The sequence below is a fragment of the Arvicanthis niloticus genome, chromosome 12 (assembly GCF_011762505.2).
Source record: "Arvicanthis niloticus isolate mArvNil1 chromosome 12, mArvNil1.pat.X, whole genome shotgun sequence".
NCBI lineage: Eukaryota > Metazoa > Chordata > Mammalia > Rodentia > Muridae > Arvicanthis > Arvicanthis niloticus.
This window is the reverse complement of record NC_047669.1, coordinates 18396594-18420484: the sequence shown is the minus strand read 5'-3', so window position 1 is coordinate 18420484 and position 23891 is coordinate 18396594. Positions and strand designations below refer to the sequence as shown.

General features: G+C 37.0%; 1 protein-coding gene across 23 annotated transcripts in view; it reads right to left on the bottom strand.

The window, feature by feature from the left end:
* The window catches only part of Dlg1 (discs large MAGUK scaffold protein 1), a 173117-nt gene that overhangs the window by 51526 nt on the left and 97700 nt on the right, over window positions 1-23891 (bottom strand). For all 23 annotated transcript variants that reach the window (XM_034515670.2, XM_076942777.1, XM_034515673.2 and 20 more), the window contains 6 exons: window positions 22827-22880; window positions 10454-10504; window positions 8283-8407; window positions 6578-6747; window positions 4986-5122; window positions 2028-2172 (listed from right to left, as the gene is read on the bottom strand). In XM_034515670.2, coding sequence (XP_034371561.1) covers window positions 2028-2172; window positions 4986-5122; window positions 6578-6747; window positions 8283-8407; window positions 10454-10504; window positions 22827-22880 — 682 coding nt within the window. The remainder of the gene's footprint in view (window positions 1-2027; window positions 2173-4985; window positions 5123-6577; window positions 6748-8282; window positions 8408-10453; window positions 10505-22826; window positions 22881-23891) is intronic.

Below are 23891 nucleotides of genomic sequence, written 5' to 3'. Positions count from 1 at the left end.
CAAAATACATAGAAAGCAATAATTAGCTGCAATGTCTAACATTTTTATTATCAACCATTAGTTTTCGTTATACTGTATTACTAAGCATTTTCTATAGGTGGAAGCCCATGGGAAGTATATATAGAAGCGAAGAGGTCATTAGTTCAAACAATTATAGTGGTTGTGCAGTTGACTTTAAATAAAAAAAAAATGAAGGGATCTGAATAAAGGATAATGGAAAATGAACTGTAAGGTAGAAGGAGAAAATGAATATTCTACTAAAAAGGAAGCAGCATCTCTGTAACATACAAAAAGGAAGCGTGTAGGATTTCTCCTGGCAATACAATTGAGGGCTAGTGGTGTGCATAACCCAGCAGCAATAATTTTTAACTAGTTCCTAAGCTACTCTTTTACATTTCTATCAAAGCACTAACTAATAGCTCTCAGCTTTAAAGTCCAAAGCCTTTCCTAGTATGTATGTATGTGTGTGTATGTATATTATATACTAACTCATATAAATTATATATATGTATATGTGTATATATATAAATTATACACACACACATATATAAATAAAATTTATAAGTATATCCAAAATATATAATTGTAATCGACTGAGATTGGGAATAGTTATAAAATATGAAGCTGAGCTAGCCAAGGTGAACTACAATTTTCTCATAGTGCCTTATTAGTTCATTAACAGACTGGAACCAAGAACGACTAAACACCCATCAAGTCTGATCAACAGACACCAGCTATTCCTTGCTCCTCTTCAGGAGCAGCTCTTCTACCTAAAACTGCCAGGTCATTATCAAAAAAAATTAATTTCATAAAAATATTTTTTTGTTTAATGTTTTCCTAGGTAGTAACCTGGGTATTTGTAATATATAGTTGATAAAAATTAGGACATCAACTATCAATTTATAGAAGAGCTGTCCCAAATGTGCACATGGCTGTCCTAAAGAGGCAGTATTCAGAGTAAGACTAATACCTGAATTGATAAGCCAGATTCTTTAAATTCAAAAAAATATATACAAAGTCCTTATGTAAAGTTTATGTATAAGACCAAGGACATGCAAGACTTGCAAGCAGTGACATGTTCTCTTTGTTAAAAAAAAAAGTATACCATTTCTGTCAATTAGAAAGGCTGAACATCATTAAGAAATAATTCAACTATATTAAAGTCAGTGTTTTTCAAAGCCTAGTCAATGAACCAACCAGAGGCACCGGACTTCTTCATACACAGAATAAATTACTTGTTTATTTTTGTGCTCAAGCATATAACACAAACTTGCATTATTAAATAAAACAAAAAACCTTTAGTAATTGTTATTTACAGAAAAGCTTCAGAATCAGGGTAAGAACTTCTTTTATTATGACAATTATTACTTAACAGATAAAAAAAATCACATTAAAGAATTAGTGGTTCTCTTAAAATATTTACGTTTTTAAAAAAGATTGTATTTTTAATTATGTGTTTATATGTGCTTGTGCATATGGGTGCAGGTGCCTGAGGAACACAGTTGAGAGCAGTGGATCTCTGCAGCTGAAGTTACAGGTGACTGTGAGCCACCTGATGGGGTGCTGGTACAAAAGTTGGAGTCTCTGTAAGAGCAGTATGCTCTCCTAATTGCTGAGCCATCTTTTCTGCCAACTCTTTCTTTTCTTTTAAGACAGTCTGTAGGCCGGGCGGTGGTGGTGCACGCCTTTAATCCCAGCACTTGGGAGGCAGAGGCAGGCGGATTTCTGAGTTCGAGGCCAGCCTGGTCTACAGAGTGAGTTCCAGGACAGCCAGGACTACACAGAGAAACCCTGTCTCAAAAAACCAAAAAAAAAAAAAAAAAAGACTGTCTGTAGCAGAGACTGGCCTTAAGTTATTTCTGCAATGATGATCCTCCTGTCTCCATCTCCCCCAACACTGGATTTTTATGTGTATAGTATTTTTATAATGTTTTAATTTTTTTATTACCTTGTATACTGGTAACATTATAAAGAACATATTTGTGAAAATAAGACACATGTAAGCAAACGTAAGCTAACACACTTACAATTAGTGATGTCAGGTGGTGCATAGCCATCATTTATATACATACTTGTTGGTTTTGCCACTTTCAAATAAACAAAATCAGATGTATTCTTTAAGGCAGTCACTGCTTCTTCATGAGTAACTTCTTCTAAACAGACACTGTTTACCTACAAGGAAATAGCAAGAGGTAACATTTGAAGACATTTTTACATGCTTTCTGGTTTTTAGAACAAAACAATTACCCAAATGATATGGGATATCAGAGAGTGATTCACGGACCACCAAGATATGTGGAAAGTAAGATACACATCTTTACTTCTATGATACATGGAAATTATTTTTACATATGTTCATGAAATAGACAATTTTGATTCTAACTTCTTTGCCCAGCCTCAACTTTTTCTCATTAGTTAAGACTAAATTAAGACATTTAGGGATGCGCTATTACAGAATTTAACTCATTTAAAAAGAAACAGTATTAAAATACAAACTAAAAGTAAGCTACTCTTATCAAGCATAATCCAGTTTGTAGAAATAGGCCCAAATACCATGACTATTGGTTTGTCGTTAAATGTTGTTTTCATACTTAGTATTAGATCTGTAGCATAAGAGCTGACAAATTATTCTGATGAGATATACAAGGAAAGAAGATGATCTCAGAGTTTTAGATTTGAGCAAAAATTATCTGACATTTATCAGAGTCTTCTTTTACAGTTCAAACAATAAATTTGTATCTTCCAACATAACAGGAGGCCCAAGACCGAGTGCTAAATCACCTTCATGGCTAGAAGCTAGAGAGCGTGACAAGAAAGGAGAGAGAGCTTGTGACAGTGAGACGAAGAAGAACACCAAGTTAGAGAGAAAAGTGGGGAATGATGGAGGTCTGTGAAGTGTGAGGTCAAAGTCAATTAAAATGAGGCTTCAAGTTGTCTAATTCAACATAGTTGTAAGAATAAAGGCTTTATTAACTCTTTGTTTTGGAGATAGAATGAAGTTTTGTTGCTTTTGAAAAATCAAGATAGATTGTTGGTTTCCTGCATGTACAATAAAGCATTGTACACCTAAAATTAAAAAATAAAATTGATGGCTAGAGAGATGTTTAAGTGGGTAAAAGACTAATTACACAACCCTCACAACTTGAGTTAGATCCTCGACTCAAAAACAAAAAACCACTCTGATGTGGTAACATATATCTGCAATCCTAGCATTCCTAAAGATGGCAGACAGAAACAGGAGATCTAGTGGGAAACTTGCCAGCCAGCTAGCCTGGAGTGTGCAGCACAGCAGTAGAAACTCACAGAGACCCTGCCTCAGTGGAAGACAAACCCTGGAAGCTGTCCTCAGCCCTCCACATAGCAGTGCTACACAGGTACCTGTACTTGCACACACAGCCATGGAGAATAAAGAATACATATAAAAGTGAGAAATCTAACAGAAGGCTGTTTACTCTGGCAAGTGGGTATTTGTGGTGAAACCATCTCTTGCAGCGTAGGGAAAGACTGGCAATTACACTGTAAGACAGGAGTCGAGAGCCAAGCTGATAATGTTGGGGAAAAAAAGTTTTACAAGTGTCTAGAAAAACAATAGAGTGTTGTTGCTTAGTAATGTTACTAACAGAATACCCAATGAGCCAATAAAACCAATGCTTAAGTCATCAATGAAACATTTGTATAACAGAGCACACAGCAATTCTTTGTACCAAACTATTTATAACATGCTCCCCAAGTGGAAATGACATAGTTACTACCATACTACACTACTTTCTGTCTTTACAAATGTCTCTGAGCCCTCCTGCCACTAGGCCTTGATGGTCAGCACAGTGCCCTGGCTATTACTGCTATCACTCTGTCTCTTGCCATTACCAGTTCGCTTAGTCTATTTTGTTTAGGACTGGGCATGGATGATGGAGCCCATATTCGTCAAAGTGTTAACATATCTGAAATGTTGTATTGGCTAGTTTTATGTCAAGTTGACATAAGCTAGAGTCAACAGAGAGCAGAGAGCCTCAACTAAGAAAATGCCTCCCTAAGATCCAGCTGTAAGGCATTTTCTCAATTAGTGATCAAGGGGGGAGGGCCTAGCCCATTGTGGGTGGTGCCATCCCTGTGCTGGTAGTCCTGGGTTCTATAAGAAAGCAGGCTGGGCAAGCCATGGGAAGCAAGCCAGTAAGCAGCACCTCTCTGTGGCCTCCTGGTTCCTGTCCTGTTTGAGTTCCTTTGTGATAAACAGCAATGTACAATCATAAGCTGAATTAACCCTTTGGTCCCCAACTTGCTCTTTGGTCATGGTGCTTCACTGCAGCAACAGAAGCCCTAAGAGATATATATGACTAGCCTTCTCTTCCCTTTCTAGGCTTCAGAGGACCTTATCTTCAGTGGCACCTTCACTTCTTCTCAGGTTTCATTCTCCTAGTGAGCATGAGGACTAAGTAAGACATTTTTATTATTATTTTATATATTTTGTGTGCATGAGTGTACACACGTGCATGCCTGACACTCATGAAGGTTCCCGGAAAGGTGGCACCAAATTCCAACCTGGGTCCTGTAAGAATGAGCAATAAGAACTCAACCACTGAGCCGTCTCTCCAGACCCTGTTTAAACGATTTATGAGAAGAGAAAAAAATACACAAAATGTTTGGTCTTTTTGTTTTTGGAATGAGTAATGACTTCACTGGTTTTCCTTATGTTATAAATAGCTCAGTTAAAACAAAAGAGGGTCACACATGACCACACACTGCACTGTAAACTTAAGACTGTGAATTAACAAGACTGTGCATTTCAAGATTTCAACTCTTTAACTAGGAAGGGGAGATGGGCAGAGTTAGGAGAGAGGAGACAGAAGAATCAAGATGATCGTACTAACACCAAGAATCACTGCAGTTTGACAAGGGCTGGCCAGAGTTCACTCAGACTTCAATGGTTTCAGAATGGAAAAGCAGACATCAGAATGGCTTTCAGAACAGTACTTATTTATACTCACTGCTAGAAGCTTATCTCCAATCTGAAGCTTGCCATCCTTGTGTGCTGCACCTCCTTCAATTATTTTGGTTACATAGATGCTGTTATCACCAGGAATGTGCTGATTTCCAACACCTCCAGCAATGCTGAACCCAAGACCTGGTTGAAATACACTTGTTTAGATTCTCATCAATAAGGTGAATTAAAGCCCAGAGGGAAAAGAATGAAAATGAGAAGTGATCATTCCATCACACGGAAAATTATTTATTTAGTTTTCTGCTTTTGAAATCTTAAGTTTAGAAACTGGAGAGGGATGAGTGGTGAGGAGCACTGGAAGAGATGTTGGTTCCCAGCACCCACACAATGGCCATAACCATCTGTAACTCCAGTTCCAGGGGATCTAATGCCTTTGCCTGGGACTCATGTGGTATACAGACAACATAAAATAAATCTGAATTATTTTTAAAACCTTATATTTTTATATAAATGCAGGCATTTTAATAGTTACAAATACTCATTTTTCTTTAGATTTCTTTCTGTAAATGGATTTGAAAAATCAACAGAAACAAAATTATGCTTTACTTCTACTTCCGTTATGCTTTTTATTAATACTTTAATATTTTCATAAGACTGAAAAGAAATCAAAATTTTGTTTATATTAGATAGAATATCAGGCTTTAAAATATGAATATTCCCCCCAATAGTCTTGAAGTGAAAGTTTAAAATAAAATATCTCATCTGTGTGTTCAAATTCAGAAATCACCTTCCAGTCCACACAGTGGTAAGTGCCATGTCATACATTATACTGTCCTCTTTTAAATCTGACCTATACTCTACTGTGAGAGTACTTTGTAGATAATCAAAAGTTGGTATAAACATTATATATGATTTCAAGAGGTAAGTATTTAATAATAAGAGTCAACAACAACAACAACAAAAACCCAATTTAGCAGAAAAGAAAAGAGTCCTTAACAAAATGACACTTAAATGGATACAAACAAATCTATTCTAAATTAGAGGGCTGGTAAGATGGATCAACTGGCAAAGGTGCCTTCCACCAAGCCCGACAACCTAAGTTGACTTTAGGGAAATAGTGGGAATAGTGGAAAGAGAGAACTAACTCTTGCAAACCATCCTGATTTCCATATGCACACCATGGTAGACCACTCCTTCCCCAACAAACAAATGTGATGTAAAAAAAGTTTAGGTACGTAGAGATTATGTTCCCCATTGTTTAAAAGTATTAAAGTATTAAGGATAGCTACCAAACAGCAAGAGAGTCCGTCTCAAAAAGTAGGATGGAAAGTGACAGGGAAGATACCTACCCAAGTGCAAGCATGGGTGTGCATATGGCAGGCACACAAACACTATGTACATACATCGCATAGAACATACCTTTCAGTGTATACACACGTAACAGTAAAATGTGTAACAGTACATAGGAATACAATAGGACCACCCTGGGAGGAACACAGCCACTGTAAAATTGTAGTTGAGACAAAGAGCACTGAAAATAATAGGCACATCTTGTGAACCAACTCAGATTCTGTAGAAGATAACAGTGTGACAATCTTAGAGTATAAAAATGTTTAACTCGTATTTCTTACTATGTACCTTTAGGACCTTTAATGAGTTTTATTTCCATGATTTTTTCTGATGCTGGCTTTCGCCTTTTCACATATAACCGCACAATAGATCCAGCTTCTTTTAATGCCTCTACTGCTTTGCTGTGGGTCACATCACGGACATCTGCTTCATTTACTCTCAGTATACAGTCATTGACCCTGATAAAAATGTAAAACATTAAGACATTAAGCAGCAATTTTTAATTTTTCTTTTTGATAAAAGACTTATTCTAGAAAGTATAAATGAATAAGATATGCATTAAATTCCAATGTATAAATTTTCTCAAAAGCCAGCAAAAGATAAAAATAAAAAAAAAACTGACTTAAAATATTAGTATATTTCTTATGTACAGATAAAGATATGTGATAAAATTAGCAAACATATTACACTAGCCACATGCTAGGTACTTCCTTAGTATTTTAATCCTTAAAACAACTTGTACCAAGTATTTTTTTAACCTACTTTAGACATGAAGAAAATGAGACATAATGAATTTTAATACTGTACTCTCAAGGCTATAAATAAGTGACAGAGCTATGTTTAAGAATAAGAAAACTGAAGCTCAAGAACACTTGAGGTCAGTTAAGCTAGTTAGGTCAGAAGATAGTGTCAAAACTGAAATTAATTGACTTGGCCAAGATGAAAATTTTATTTTTCCAAACTTGAGGTATAGAACTAAAAACTTACTTCTTGAAACTTATGTGTAAAGATCAGATCACTTGATTCAAAGTTCTTTTACGTAAATAACATAATTTGGCACGGTAAGTTGAAAAAAACCTTTTTTTTGTTCCTAGTCTCTACATTTTCAGCTTAGCTCCGGTCCTGGCTCTGACTGCATGGTACTCCATTAGAATTAAAATGGTGGTCATTTCAGCAGAAAGGAGAACAAAACACATGTAAGATTTAAAACTCATCCTGACAAGTGTCTGCATCTAATTAAATTTTATAAAGATAGCTCATACCCAAAGCAATGATTAGTACTTTAAGTGTGCTCTTCAGTTAAACAAGAACCATATTAAATTTCACATAGATTGCATAAACAAAAGGGCAGTAACATAAGACTAGGAAGTAAATGCATGGATGGTTGAATTCCTAATTTTTATAGCAAATTTCACTAATATACTATCTGCCATACCAGTGAGAAGTTGACTTTAAAATCTAAAGAGCCACATAGTACTAAGAATCATCAAATAAGATATTGATTTAATGGCTCATAGATTATAAAATCCTTAGTTCCAACATGTCATTCTATAATTACATAAAAATACAAACCCAGACTAGCCAAAGAAATTAAAAAAAAAAAAAAAAGCCAGATTTTTGGTCCAAGGAAATAACATCTTTGTAAAAGACAGTTTCTAAGATAAAATACTATATAAATCCTATGTAAGTTTATGTTTCCCAAAACAGAAAATAAGATAGTTTTGTGACTTTGTTTGTAAACATCAAAGACATGACATGTATAAAAATTGGTTACAGACATTTAAGCTATCAAAATGCATTACTCAGAGTATTATACTACCTAAGATAAAACTGAATTCCTTACAGACAGAAACAATACAAAGAGCAAAATTATCTTTGAGTTGGTCATTTAAATCTGGCCTGAGCATCTACCTCCACTTAGTTGTTATCCTGTTCCTTCTTTGTGTTAGTCCTTGTCTTTTTTCAACATCACAACATTAAGTTTAAGACATACCGTAGCCTTCCATCCTGGGCAGCTGCTCCTCCTGTGATAATTTTGGTGATGAAAATACTTGAGTCATCTCCAATGTGTGGGTTGTCTGTACCTCCTGCAATGCTGAAACCAAGACCCGAATTTCCCTAAGGATAGAGGGGAAAATTCCAGAAAGTAAGATCTAAACATTTAGGCTCTAGAAACTATACTGAGATAGGAACTATACCACAAAAAAAGAAATGCACAGTAAGAGAAGGATTCTATATGGAACATACATGCCTTTCATAAGGAAAGTGTCTTCAGAGGCAATTACTGCTTAGTAGATGAGGCTGAAGAAAATGAACTGAGTTCTTCAGAAGCCTAATTTATTACAAGTTCTTTTATTACAAGTATGTGTAATTTGTTAATTACTCTACCTGAAGAAGTGACACTAGACATTTCTTTTAAAATGTATCTCATTCATGTTTGATAGGGCCAACTTCTCCCAAGAGACAGAATATGATCTTTTGCTTAACTAATTAATTAGTATGTTAGAGAAACTGTAGCTCAGAGCACCTCAACCTTGATGTAATCCTGGCCTTGGCCTCCTGAGCCTGGGAAACAGATGCCATTATGCCATATACTGGATTATCAAATGGCCTTTTGTAGTCCTAAAGCCCCATCTGACAATTTATATCGGTGAGCTTTTCTGATGTCAAGCGAACTTTGACAATTGCCACTTTACTTTTATGCTTATTTTATAAACAGGAAAACTGAACTTCTAATATTTGCACACAAAAAGGTTTTACTGCTATTATAAGTCTATAAAGAAAAATATTACTTTGACTAAGAAAGGATACTTAGAAATGTTTATTTTCTGCATGCAGCTTCCTAACAATTCAAGTGGGCACATCTGATCTATTACTAACTATTCATATTTAGTAACTTAAAAATCCAATTTCACATTTGTCCCAAAATCCCAATATAATTATTTTTTTTCATATTAAATTCTTTAAAGAATTAGTAGGATTTCAACATGACTAAGAGTCTGTAGAAAGCTGCCAAGAAATTTGTGTTCAACTTTTCCAAGCAGTGAAAAAATAAAGTCCATAAACTAAATAGAAGAAACGTAAAAGGCACTGGGAGAGCAGTAAAAGGAGTAGGTCAAACAGCAGAGATGTCATAAAATGCTCATGAAAACTGTGCTATATTGGCACTGAGCTTACTTGAGTGTCATTGAGGACCCTGCCTAACCTGAGCAGGTGGCCTGAAGTTAAGTAGATGATGAAGATGACTTCATGTGGGAAACACCCTTTTAGTCCTACTTAATTTTCCTGGGCATCCATTCTGGCTTAAAACTCAACAAAATACAATTATCTAAGATTTTAGTTTTTAAAATGTAGATATTCTGCTACTCAGGGAAGTTGCTTTTGTAGAACATTTAATTCCCTGGAAGTCTCGCTGGAGAGATGGCTCAGCGGTTAAGAGCACTGACTGCTTTTCCAGAGGTCCTGAGTTCAGTTCCCAGCAACCACATGGTGGCTCACAAACATCTGGCAAGGGATCCAATGCCCTCTTTCAGCGTGTCTAAGAGAGAGCGACAGTAAACTCATATACATAATTCCCTGGAAGTGCTTGCCAGACAAGGGCATTGTTTCTAAAATAAGACACACACACACACACACACACACACACACACGCTTTCACCTTCACCTATATCAATGTATATATATGTGTGTGTGTATGTGTGTATATATGTGAATCTGAGACAGTCTTATGGAGCTCAAGCTGCCTTGAATTTACCACTGAACTTCTGACCCTCCTGGCACCCTAAAGAAATAACAATATGGAGTGTATTTTCGTAGATGGTATCCTGGAGGGAAAACCAAAAACAACAACAAAAATAAAACACCTTAAAAACTAAGGAATAAGAAATACAGATTTCAGCTATACATGGGCCCATTAGTTTAAACAAATACACTGTAACAAAGGCAGATTTTAACAACAGAAAAGGCTGAGTGCAAAGTAACTGGAATTCTGTTTTACTCTTATCCTTTTTCTATAAAGCTACAAAAATTTCAAAGATATTGAAGAAAAAAAATTCTAAAAATACCATTGCTAATTTCTGGTTCTGAAAGACATTTCGTCCTTGGATTCTATGACTGAACAAATATTTAAAATCGTGAACAACAGATTAAGATAATAGTTTTTACCCTTTCAAGTGTGATCTCCTCATATTCATAATCTGCATCAGTGCCATTAACCTACAGAGGAAAAAGAAAAGTAGCTTAGAGATTCAGAATGACAATTCTGAAATGTCATTATTCTACATGATTTATTAATGAAAACCTGTTAACCATGATGGTGATTAAAAAGTACATCTCTATTTCAGTGACTTTAGATAAGACTTATAAAAGAATGGAAGAGGATAAATGTGACAATTACAGAATTACTATCATAACTTTCAAATACAGGAAGGGTGCATTTAGCTTTTATTATTTTTGAATGTTGATTTTTTTCATGTCTATGCACCACATGCATCCAACTGTACAAGGAGGCCAGAGTAGAGTACACTGGATTTCAGTGGTTATAAGCTGCCAGCTGGGTACTAAGAATTGAACCTAGAGCTTATGTAAGAGCAGATAGCTCTTGACTGCTAACCAATGCCTTACAGCCCCATCTTTCTCATCTTGGTCCACATAGCTGTCAGCTCTTCCTAATTTAAATATTTTAACTTTTGGAAAACTATCAATTCTCCATTCTCATTGTTACTTTGATTCAGGCCTTGTGTAAACATCTTCTGGAACACTGCAAGTGAATGTCATCTAACAATCAAACCTAGATTAGTGTTATCCACTGCCTCAAAAGTTTTATATTTTAATCAGACTAATCTCTTAAAAGTCCAGGCTGTTAACACACTTCTTTCAAAACTTTCAGAAATTCTCCGTTCCTAAAACTAAAATCTGTGGCTTTAAAACCAAGGTTCTGTGTGAATTAACCCCCATCTACCACTTGCTCCCATCTGAGACACATCAGACATGCTCAGTTTATTCTCTAGTCTCTTTAGAGGCATCCCCATATTGAGTGTCCTTGAAATCAGATTAATCTAGGTTTAAACCCTTACATTACAATTTCTAGTAATAGTGGACTAGGCAATATACTCAATGTAGGTTACAAGAGATCGGGAGAGCTTTCTTCTGAAGATGACTCCTATCTCCCTTCCTACTGACTCTTGCAGTATCACTAAGTAACACAAAGGAGTGATGAGTCTATTTCCCTTCTTCTAGGATTCAGGTAAGACCTGTGACTACCTTTAGCAAAGCAATGAAGCTGGGTGGTTCTGAGTCTTTCTTACTTATGAACTTGTAGCTCTTGGCTTTGCCTTACGACTTAGCATTCCTTACAACTTAGCATAATTTGAAGAAACTCAAAGTGCTTATGACCAGACCCAAATGAAGAGAAACCAAGGCACTTAGCCCTCAGTCTTAGCCTCATTCTTAACCAAGTAGTCAGCACCACCTGCCATTCAAGCTCATGAGGCAAATCTAGACTTTCTAGTTTTTACCAGTAACCCACCCAACATTCTTGTCATCTAGTATTAACTTGTTATTAGCTTTTGAGATTTATGACAAATAATGAATTACTGTTTTTAAAAAATGATACCAGTGGAGCGGGAAAGAGGGCTCAAAGGTTAAGAGGACTGACTGCTCTTACAGAGAGGTCTTGAAGTCAATTTCCAGCAACCACACAGTAGCTCACAACCATCTGTAATGGTATCTGATGCCCTTTTCTGGTGTGTCTGAAGAGAGCGACAGTGTACTTGTGTACATAAAATAAATAACTCTTAAAAAATGATACCAGCTTTGAGTGTGGTTTACTATACAACCACAGATAACAAAAAATAAAATAAAATAAAAACAACAAAGACCCCACAATCTACCCCCAACCAAAACATATGCTCCTTTGTTCTCGTCACTGTATGTAAGTTTAGTCCAGGTCTGTCCAGAAAGGAGCTCATGTTTTTTTGAGGGCATTTGAAATCCATATCTACTTAACAGACATGAGGAGGAAGAAGAGGAAGAGGAGGAGGAAGAAGAGGAGAAGGAAGAGGAAGAAGAGGAGGAGGGAGAGGAAGAGGGGGAGGAAGAAGAAGAGGAGGAAGAGAAAGAAGAGGAATATGAATATTGTGAATAGCCCCGGCCTTGTATTTTGACGTTAATTCCCCTTTCCTGGGAAGGGCTGCAGAGGAGGAGTGAGTCATTACACAGGTGAATTCTAGTGAACCTTCTGCCCATCTTAATTTGTAAAATAAAGGCTGGAGCCAGTGACTGGGCTGAAGAAGGGGAGGTGAAGAAATAAAGGTTGAGAGAGAGAGAAAGAGAGGGGGGGGGGGGCAGAGGACAATGGAGGAGGAAGCAGGAGATGGAAGGACAAACGCAGGGTGTGGAAAACCCCAAGTTCTAAGGGTCTCATAGCTGGGCAACACAGTAGTGAAGTGGTGAGTCTGCCCAATCTAGCATGCAGCAAATATTCATAATTATTGAGTTGTGTTCTGTTTTCTTTGACTGGTCATATTTGGGTTGGAGATTTACCACAACAGAGAAAGAAGAAAATAGAAAGCCTACAATTCCTCTTCCACAATCTTATGTAGAATTTTCATGGACCTATTCATATTCTCCAGACTCATCTATATATTTGACATATTATCACTTCACAGATGAAAGGGAGGAGAAGGAAAAAGAGGGTGAGAAGAAATGGAGAAAACTGATTGCACATGTTGTGGAGGGCTGAATTTAGAAATAAAAGAGTGATCTACAGTTATGATGTTCAACAGCTACTGATCACATGTTTATACTCAAATTTAAATTGATTAAAACTCAGTGCTATTGTGGTAGGTACATTTGTTGATATGACTTTGCTGTATTTCCCTCACATCCTAAAGATAAATTCCACTAACTACAGTGAATGGTGTATTTTAGGTGGCTCAAACTCAGATACAGTCTTCTGTAAACTCTGTATATTTTCTTTTTAGATGACTGACTGCTAGGCATTTCATATTTTTGTCATAATTTATAGATTCATACTTTCAAGTATTTACTGTTTATATCCTGGAATAATATTTATTATTGATAAATTAAAAATTATATACTTTTTGATACTGGTACATATAGGCCATAATAAAGAAACACAAAAAACTTAGTATGTATACTCATTCCTTCGTTGACACAGACTTAAATTTTCTAATTAGAAAAGCACTAATACGGGGTTGGAGAGATGGCTCAGTGGTTTAGAGCACCAGCTGCTCTTTCAGAGGTCCTGAGTTCAATTCCCAGCAACCACATGGTGGTTCACAACCATCTGTAATGGGATCAGATGCCTTCTTCTGGTATGTCTGAAGACAGCTAAAGTGTACTCATATAAATAAAATAAATAAGTCTTTTTTTTAAAAAAAGAAAAGCACTAATACAATTAAACAAGACAAATCCTCTTATGTTAAAAGTTTATGACTTGGCCAAAGGAAGAGAAAAAAATGATTAATTTATTAATATGCTACAGCTTACGTTCAGTTTAGTAATATCTTTCTCATAGAGTAATATATTGACATTCAAGATTTTATACATCAATATTCATGATTCATATTGCATAATCTGAGTAACTAAACCTCAAAGCCTATATTATAAGCCAAAAATCTAAAATTAAAATGTAAAGAAAAGCAAAAGTTCTTCCTAATGAAAAATTAATGTAACTAAATAAAAATGAACACTAAAGAGTTTGCTTAAAGTTTTCCCTGAATAATGACTCTAAGTTTGTAGCTGGTCTTTGCTCCTTTGTGGGCTCTTCTCTTTCCTACCCTTTACCCCTGGTTTTACTCCCTACCACTCGATAGGAGCGTAAGGGAGGGAGGGAAGGAGGGAGTTCCTGGACTTTAATTTCTTTCCTTTTGTTTCTTCCTTGAGCATGATGACTAACAAATTCAATTCAACCCTGCCTCTCAGGGCCCTAGCATTTATTTACCCCTGAAAAGTTCCTAGAATTCCAAAGGTAACACAGTCACAGAAACTTTGTACAGCTAGCAAATCACCTCTCTGGCTAGAGCATGAGGCCAATCACAGCTGCTGCAAAACAGCCCCATAGCCCCATACCTGGGATTTAAATGAAAACATAAACTATTTGTTTTTGTTTTTTTACAGTTAATTTTAAATACTTATAACTATCAACTACACCACATATGGAAAAACTGAGGACTATCATGTAAGGAATTTATTAAATTTCAACTGAATAAATTTTTTCTAACATTTAGCCTTTAGGATTTGTTTTGAGAGAAAATTATGATAGAAAAGATGAGAGTGATTTCAACAAATTTACCTTTTTACCTCTTTAATGGAACCTGTAGAAATCTACATTTTTTTGTCCTTACTTTTGCTTTACATTAATATTTTTATTATTTTATCTTTAGAATTTAACATTTATTGTTTGTATGTGTGTATATCATGGAGGTCAGAGGACAACTTGCGGGGAGCTGGTTCTTTCCTTTTACCACGAAGTACTGGGGAGGGAATCAAACTCAGGTCTTTATGCTTGGAGACACAGACCTTTACCCACAAGTCACCTCTCCAGCATAATTTTCCCTTTTTAAGGACAGAAAATGGATGGAGAGATAATAAATTTTAGTGCCAGTGAGGTTGTGTGAATCTATACTTAAAACCTGACACTATTACTGAGCCATGGTGTACTCACATAAAGGGATCTATCATGACTGCCCTATGAAAGACCCAACAAGCAGCTGAAAGAGTCAGATGGAGATATTTGCACCCAACCAATGGACAGAGGCTGCTGACTCCTGTGTTAAATTAGGGAAAAGCTGAAACAAGGTGAGAAGGGTAACTCTGTAGGAGGACCAGCAGTCTCAATTAACCCGGACCCCCAAGATCTCTCAGACACTGGACCACCAACCAGGCAGCATACACCAGCTCATTATGAGGCCCCAACACATATACAGCAGAGGACTGTTGGGTCTGGGTTCAGTCAGAGAAGATGCACCTAACCCTCAACAGACTGGAGGCCCCAGGGAGTTTAAAGGTCTGGTGGGGTGGGGACATCCTCATGGAGACAGGGACAGGGAGGAGGTTTGGGATGTGGAACAGTTAGAGGGTGGACCAGGAGGAGAATAAAATCTGGGAGCATAGAAAGAAAAATGAGTTTAATACACCATATTGGAAAACTAAAAGTTTACTCTACAAAAAAAGAATAAATAAGGATGTGTGGTTTTAGTACTTCTACTAAATATAGTAGTGAAAGCTCAAATCAGGGAATTAAGTCAAGAATAACAGACATCCATAGCCACAGATATCTGCATTACATAAAATCCAAAGAATCTACACAGAATTGGAACTAACAAGTTCAGCAAATCAACAAGATAAAATATCACTATCTAAATAAAATCTTATGATATTTTTATTCACTACCAAAAGGAAGTATACAGCTTATATACTAAAAATTATAAAACACCATTAAAAGAAGTCAAGAGAAACATTTTATAACAATTGATTTAAAAAAAAATGAGGTAAAACCATTTAATAAAGCAAGAACAGTATTCAGCAAATGATATTCATAGGGAAAGAAGGAAGTTTCTTTTCCCTACCCACACCCTACAAAAATGAAACCAAACTAGATTAACACTTAAATTTAAGAATCAAACCTTCAAAAATAGAAGAAAACATAAATGTAAGTCCTCGTGAGTCTACATTGGCAATGTTTCCAAGTACTACAACTAACAACAACAGCAGCAACAAAAAAATCACTGTGATTTGGACCTTGGTGTTTCAAAGAATATTAAGAAATTAAAATGTATCATATCCAGAGGTTAGGCATGGCCCCCGGTTGTGAGATGGGGCCACTCACTCACAAAATTTTAACCCAGAATTGCTTCTGTCTAAAGGAAATACGGGGACAAAGAGTAGAGCAGAGATGGAAGGAAAGGCCATTCAGAGACTGCCCCAACAGGGGATTCAGCCCATATGCAGACACCAAAAAGTGCTTGCTAATAATAGGAGCCTGGTATAGTTGTCTCCTGAGAGGCTCTGCCAGAGCCTGATCAATACAGATTTGGATGCATTCAGTCAAACACTGGACTGAGAACAGGGAACTGAATGGAGGAGTTAGAGGAAGGACTGAAGGAGCTGAAGTGGTTTGCAACCTCATAGGAAGAACAACAGTATCAACCAACCAGACCCCCCAGAGCTCCCAGGGTCTAAACTACTAACCAAAGAGTACACATGGAGGGAACCATGGCTCCAGCTACATCTGTAGCAGAGGATGGCCTTATCTGGCATCAGTGGGAGAGGAGGCCTTTGGTCCTGTGAAGGCTTGATGCCCCAGTGTAGGGGAATCCTAGGGTGGTGAGGCAGGAGTGGGTGGGTGGGGGAGCACCCTCACAGAATCAGGGGGAGGGGGATGGGATAGGGGGTTTGCAGAGGGGAAACTGGAAAAGAGGAATATATTTGAAATGTAAATAAATAAAATAAAAAAAAAGAAATTAAATATAATCAAAATGATGGGAAAATTTTGCAAGCCCTATACTTATAGAAGACCTGTCCACAGAGCACTGCAAAAGGTATTAAAGAACAACTTAACTAATAGTGGGCAAAGGATCTAAATAAAAATCTCTTCCAAGATGTATAAATGCCAATAAATACATGAAAGATGTTTAATTACCAGTCATTAAGGAAATGTAAATCAAAGCCTCTGTAAGGTATGATATCTATAATTTAGAATACTGTAACAACCACCTTGATAAGGAGTAAGATTAGTGGTGGTGTGGAAGAACTGGAAACCCTATATATTACTGGTGGGAAATAGAAAATGATATAGCTACTTTAAAAACTAATTTTTCAGTTCCTTGAAATGTAAATATATTTATCATATGGCCCAGCAACTCTAAGAATGAAATGGAACTATAGAGACATTCAAAACTTGTAATGATAATCACATCAGTTTTATCTTTAACAGCCAAAATGAACACAACCCAAATGTTTCTGTCAATGAGCAGCTATACAATGTAGTATGTCTATGTAAGAGAGTGTTATTTGGCAGTTAAAAAGAGTAAGTTAGTAGGGGTGAGGTATGCTCACTGTGGAATCTTAGCTTGATATGCACAAAGGCCTGGGTTTAATTTCCAACACTGGGCGTGGGTTGGAAATGGAGGTCCAGAACTAAAGTAACGAAAATAAACCCACAAAACTGATGCTTATTATAACAAGGATAAACTTTGAAAGCACTACGTTAAGTGAAAGGAGCCAGACACAAGTGGCACAATTTTATTTATATAAAAATTCCAGAGTACACAAAACCCATAGTAACTTAAAGAGCCAAGGCATTAAGGAAGAGTGGGAAGAGATTTTTTGTGGGTACAGGGTTTCTTTATAGCATGATGAAAATGCTTTATAATTAGATAGTGGTGATGGCAACACAAGGTTAGGAGTGGGTGAAAACCCACAGAATCATGTAGGCAAAGGCTGGGTTTTGTGGCATGTGGTGATTACATGGAGAAAGAGATGGAAAGGCAGTTCCTTCCCCACATCCCAGACTATTGTCCTATGTATGGATACAAGTACTGGGATTACAAACACAAGCTACTAGGTCTAGATCAGTACATTCAAACAATTAAGAGAAAAGGTAGCAGAGGGAGCAACACAAGTGCAAACCACAACGAGTCAATGGATTTCAAATGGCCCAGTAAAGATGACTGAGAGCCAATTAGCCCTGTGCTGCTGAGGTCATGGGGTAAAATACATCAGTGCAGCCTGGTCTACAAAGTGAGGTGCCGGACAGCCAGTGCTGTTACACAGAGAAACCCTGTCTCAAAAAACAACCAACTAACCAACCAAAACCAAAGCAACCCCTCTCCCCAATATCAGTGTATTTTTGTTGAAATATAAATGGAAAAAATTTTTTCAAGTGAAACTTGGCAATAATGATTAAATATAAAAATTTTATTTGCTCAAAAATTAATTTTTTTTTTTTTAAAAGATGGGCTCTCATGTAGCTTAAGCTGCCCTCAAGCTTGCTATAAAGCTGAGCTGACCTGAGCATCTTGCTTCCACCTGGTAAGGGCTGTGACTGTTAACTGTGCCAGTATGCATATGTATGGCTAGCAGCTGCATTTATTTATTTATTTATTTATTTATTTATTTATTTATTTATTAATTATTTTGTTGTTGTTGTTTGTTTTTTTGAGACAGGTTTCTCTGTGTAGCCCTGGCTGGCCTGGAACTTAGAAATCCACCTGCCTCTGCCTCCCAAGTGCTGGGATTAAAGGCGTGTGCCACCACTGCCCTGCAAGCAGCTGCACTTATTTCAGTGTATTCTGATTATGTATTTATGCACACACAAAAATACCTCTGAATGATCACTAGGACTCTGATGGTTCATCTTCATTGTTAGTTTAGGTGGATCTGAAGGCATGTAGGAAACACACCTCAGGACATGTTCATAAGGATATTCCCAGAGAGGTGCAAGTGAGAGGAGACCCAGCCTCATTTAAAAAGTGGGTGGATTGGGGTCCTGACTGAATAAAAGGAGGCTGGAGGTGAGCTGAGCAGCGGCCTTGGTCTCTCTGCTTCCTGACTGGGTAAATAGTGTGACCAGCCATCTCACATTACTACCGCATTCTTTCAAACTACTAGCTAAAATAAGCCTTTCCTTTCTCAGGTTATCTTGGTTATTTATTTATGGCCGTGTATAGTAAGTGATACACCACAGGCTTGAAAACTTATTGATATGCTGGTGATGATGTGGTCCAGAAGTCTGAGGCACTGAATTTAGAAAAGCTTGCAAAAAAAAAAAAATGTTTATTGAAGGATATTTATAAGCTTAGTGGCACTTTCTGCTTTACGTAATTGGAAATACAGACTAGGGACAGGGATGGAAGGAGACGGGTTACAATACACATGTACCCTTCCTTAGCCGACTTTGGGGTTTAAATGTAACTAGAAGTGTGTCCTGAACAAGAAGTCTCAGTCTCTTCCCTCTCTTCTCCTTCATGCACATGTTTTGGGAACTGCACATAGAGGCTTTTCCCCTCTCCTTTCTTATTTTTAATTCAGTTATCCAGCTAATATTAAGTGATCGGAATTAACAAGGGATAAATGAGTTTTAAAAACACCTTGGAATATATCCAAAATCTCAAAACTAAACTCTTAAATCTCTTAACAGCTTAAAGTGTTTAACTTAAAACAATTTTGTCTACATGAGAAATTATAATAGCCAGACAGAACAATTTACTACTTAATATTTATTTGGGGGTAAAGGAAGAATTGAGACAAGATCTCACCATGTAACTCTAGCTGTCTTAGAACTTACTATTCAGAAGACCCAGCTAGCCTCTATTCTGAACTCACAGAGATCCACTTCTTCTGCTAGGAGGAAAGGCTTGTACCACCACATCTAGTTACTACCTCATACTTTACACATTCTGTAAAAGCAGGATGACTCATTCCCTGGTAAATCTTGACTGGGGAACTGGAATTCGCCTTACTTCTTTAAGATGAAAAAGCTATCACATTAGTCCAAAGCTGAAATTTCTAACAAGAGCATGAGAATGAGACTGGGTCTTAGCAGCTTCTGGGACGTTAGATCTGAGGAGCTTACTACTGCTGCACGACTGCTAGGTTGGTAACTTACTGTCTAAAGACAACTCACTTTACATTAAAAAATCTGTTCTCCTTTTTGAAAACTGCAGATTTAAACAAAGTTGGCCTGTATGGCCAATAAAAGCAAAACCTTAAGCACTCAGTCATTCTGAGCTTCCATGACCAGAAACACTGTATACATGCTGTTGCATTTCCCTTGCAGGGGGAGAGAGTGCTTTGTGACTCCCTTATGGGAGAAACAAATGTATGAAGTTTAAACATGAACTCTTCCAGATACACAGCCTTAGAATCTAACTGTAGACTCTCACTCACTATATAGTTAAGGTGACGTAATGGCCTTCAAAGGCTCACATATACAAATGCTTGGTTCCCAGCTGGTGGAACTGTTTGAGACGAATTAGAAGGTGTGGCCTTGTTGGAGGAGGTGTGTCACTGTGATTATTAATATGTAAGCCCTCAGTTACTGCTCAAGTGCCATGCTTGCCTGCCATCAAGCTCTCAATCATGATGGTCATAGACTAACTTTGAAACTGTAAACAAGTCCCCAATAAATTCTTTCTTTCATAGTTGCCTTGGTAATGGTGTCTCTTCACAGAATAGAAAAGTAATTAAGACAGATGGATTTGCGTTTTTGTATGGGCATGTTCACATGTATGCAGGTACTCATGTTGGCATAAGTTCATGGAGGCTAGAGGACAATCCTGGATGGGGGTCTGCAAATGTTTTCTGCCTAGATTTCTGAGATAAGTAAGGTCTTTACTGACTTGGAACTCACCAAGTTAGCCCCTGAGACTTAACCTATCTCTGCCTCTCCAGTGCTGGGATTAGAAACACAGGCTGTCTGACAGGCATGGATGTTGTTTTGAGACAGTATCTCAATGTGTTGTTATTAGCTTGTCTAAAACTCTCTACATAGACCAAGCTGGCCTCAAATTCACTGCCTTCTTCTGCCTTTCCAGTACATGATTTAAAAGCATGTCCCACCATGCTCAACTCACCTGGCTTTATTTCACAACAGATTCAGGTCCTTAAGTACTTTACTGATTGAACCATCTCCCTATTCTTGTTTTTGAAACAGTAACTCATTGTATCCCAGGCTGGTCTCAAACTCACAATCTTCCCATCTCAGCCTTGAGTGCTAAAATTACAGATGTAGGCTAAGCTACCATATCCAGTGGCTACTAATATATTGTCTTAATAATGAATAAATTATATTTTGTCTTGAATCTTTCTATCAAATCTCAAGTCATGGGGATTGTCTAGAAGACCCTCAATGTATCTTCCTTGGCATGAAAAAATTTTCAATAGTATACCATAAAAAGTTGAAATCAGTCGGGCAGTGGTGGTGCACGCCTTTAATCCCAGCACTTGGGAGGCGTGGATTTCTGAGTTCGAGGCCAGCCTGGTCTACAGAGTGAGTCCAGGACAGCCAAGGCTATACAGAGAAACCCTGTCTTGAAAAAAAAAAAGTTGAAATTACAAGATTGTTGCTTGATATTTTAAAGTTCAATGTGCTGGGATTTCCTCTAAAATGTGCATTTATTTTCTTTATGATACTGTAATTTTCTGTTAGATTTTTATAACCTATTAGCTAAAAGGAGTTAAAAAATATACAATCACCGTTTCTACTCCTAAATAAAACATACTTCAAGAAAAAGAACTAGAGCAAGTGTGCCAAGGATATATTAACAAAAGCACAAAATCTGGGGCTAGTGAGATGGCTCAGCAGGTATAAATACTTGCTGCCAAGGCTGATGGCCTGTGTTCTATTGCCTAATCCCTTATAGCAGAAGGGTTAACATGACTCTTGCAATCCTGCAAATTGTCTGTTGGCTTCCATGCAACATCTCCGTCCAGCCTCTGCATCAGATACATAAATGTCAGAAACAGTCTCTAGGGTATGAAGTTCTTCTCAAGTATTTGCCATCAGTGTGAGGGGACACTGAAAGAGTGAAGACTTTCAGTTCTCTTGGTTTGACATTAAGTTTCTTTCAAGTTTTTTAAAACTCCCAAATATGCCACACACCAGTATACATACAAATACAAAATAAAATGCTTATTATATAGATTGAAAATTAACTATGGATTTAAAAATGGGTAAAAGGATTTCGTAAGACTACAAAAATGACACGGCATTAAACAATGAGGCCAACTGAAAGCACCGCGAGCAACACTCCTATGTAACGTACAGGCACCAAGCTCTTTCCTCCCAAGCTTGCAAATGAAGTCTGGCTAGTAATCTTGAAAATTTGGGGAGTATTTTTAAAGAAAGTAATTTTAGAGAAAAATAACTTAGAATTGGCATTATAATTATTTCTTCATATAAATAAACACAAACAAGCTTGCTAAAAAGCTAACAGCACAATTAAAATTCTAAAATGACTGTGACATATACAACTATTATATAAGCATTATATAAGTAACTACACAAAATTATTATGAGGTGGGCTAGAGAGAAGGCACTGCACACACATGGTGCATAGACATGGATCCAGTCACTTATACACATGAAATAAAAATAAAACCCATCCTCTAAATTATTAAGTATGCAAAAGCATTTAGTGATAGTTATTCATAAACCCCAAATTAAAACACTTTATTGTTTCATTTACAATAGCAATCCAACCAAAACAAGATAGTATGATTTCATTTACTACCAATTATGGATATATTATACACTGCTAGGAACAGAAATTTTTTGAGACCAGGTTTCATGTAGCCCAGGCTTGCCTCCAACTCACCATGTAGCCCAGGCTAATCATTCTGCCCATTTCCCTGGTCAGAATTACAAGTGTATATATACCATCATGATGAGGTAGAAATTCTTAAGTAAAATTTATTATAGAAAACAATGCTGTGGTCTTTGGGACTACATCAAATTGAACAACAAAAAGGGGGCAGAATTAAATAAATCTGGTAGTGAAATAGAACTTACATAAGTTGGTGTCTCCAAGCTGTCTGTGTTGACCAGCACTGGAGGAGGATTTGCCTGTGAAGAAAGAATTGTAAAGTGTTAGTGTAGCAAGGAAACTAACAAGCTACATTATTATGTTCTAATAATAACAACTTACCAAAAACTTAATTTTCCCTTTTGTTTTTGTGAGACAGAGTATTATGCTATAGCCCAGTCTGAGTTTGAACTTGTGACTCTTCTGACACAGCCTTCCAGGGGCTGCATTTCATTGGCTTGCCATTTCTAAAGTTATGCTTTTAATGAGCTTTCTTCATATTAAACAATGCATTCACGTGAGAACACTAATCAAGAGAACCAAATGAGGGGAAATAAGGTATAAATAGTTGTAACTAGGTTTGCTTCTGAGAACTTTTCATATAAGTCTAAGTACATATGTACATATGTGTGACACATGTGTGAACACATGCATGTGGAGGTCTGAAGTTAATGTCTGGAATGATCTTCGACTGTTCATTCATGGCATTCTTTGAAGTAGGCTCTCTCTCATTAAAACCCAGTCTCACTGATGTGGCTTGTCTAGCTACCTAGCTCACTCTAGGGATCCTTCCTCCTCCCTTTCTGCCTCCTGAATCCAGAAGGCTAGAATTACTGGTGGATGGCAGTAATGGTTTGATGGGCTCTAGAGATCTGAACTAGGGGGCCCACTCTCGCACCGCAAGTGCTTAGATCAAGAGCCATCTCTCCAGCCCGGCTCTAGTTCCACTGAAGCAGATATAAATACAAATTTAAAAAGAAGTCCATCATAGTCTTCCTTAAAGCTTCCATTTTTCAGTGAAACAAAATCACTTTGCTGTATAGAAATCCAGGTATTTTTTTTTTTCCAAAGGATCCTATAAAATTTCCAATCATTTTATCAACCCAGAAAAAAAAAATTCTGGCAACAATAAATTGTTTCAATGTTGAAGAAAAAAAAATTCGGGTCTGGAGAGATGGCACTGACATCTCTCAGACATCCCCAGTTGAATTCCCAGCAACCACATGGTGGTTCACAACCATCAGTAGTGGGATCTGATGCCATCTTCTGGT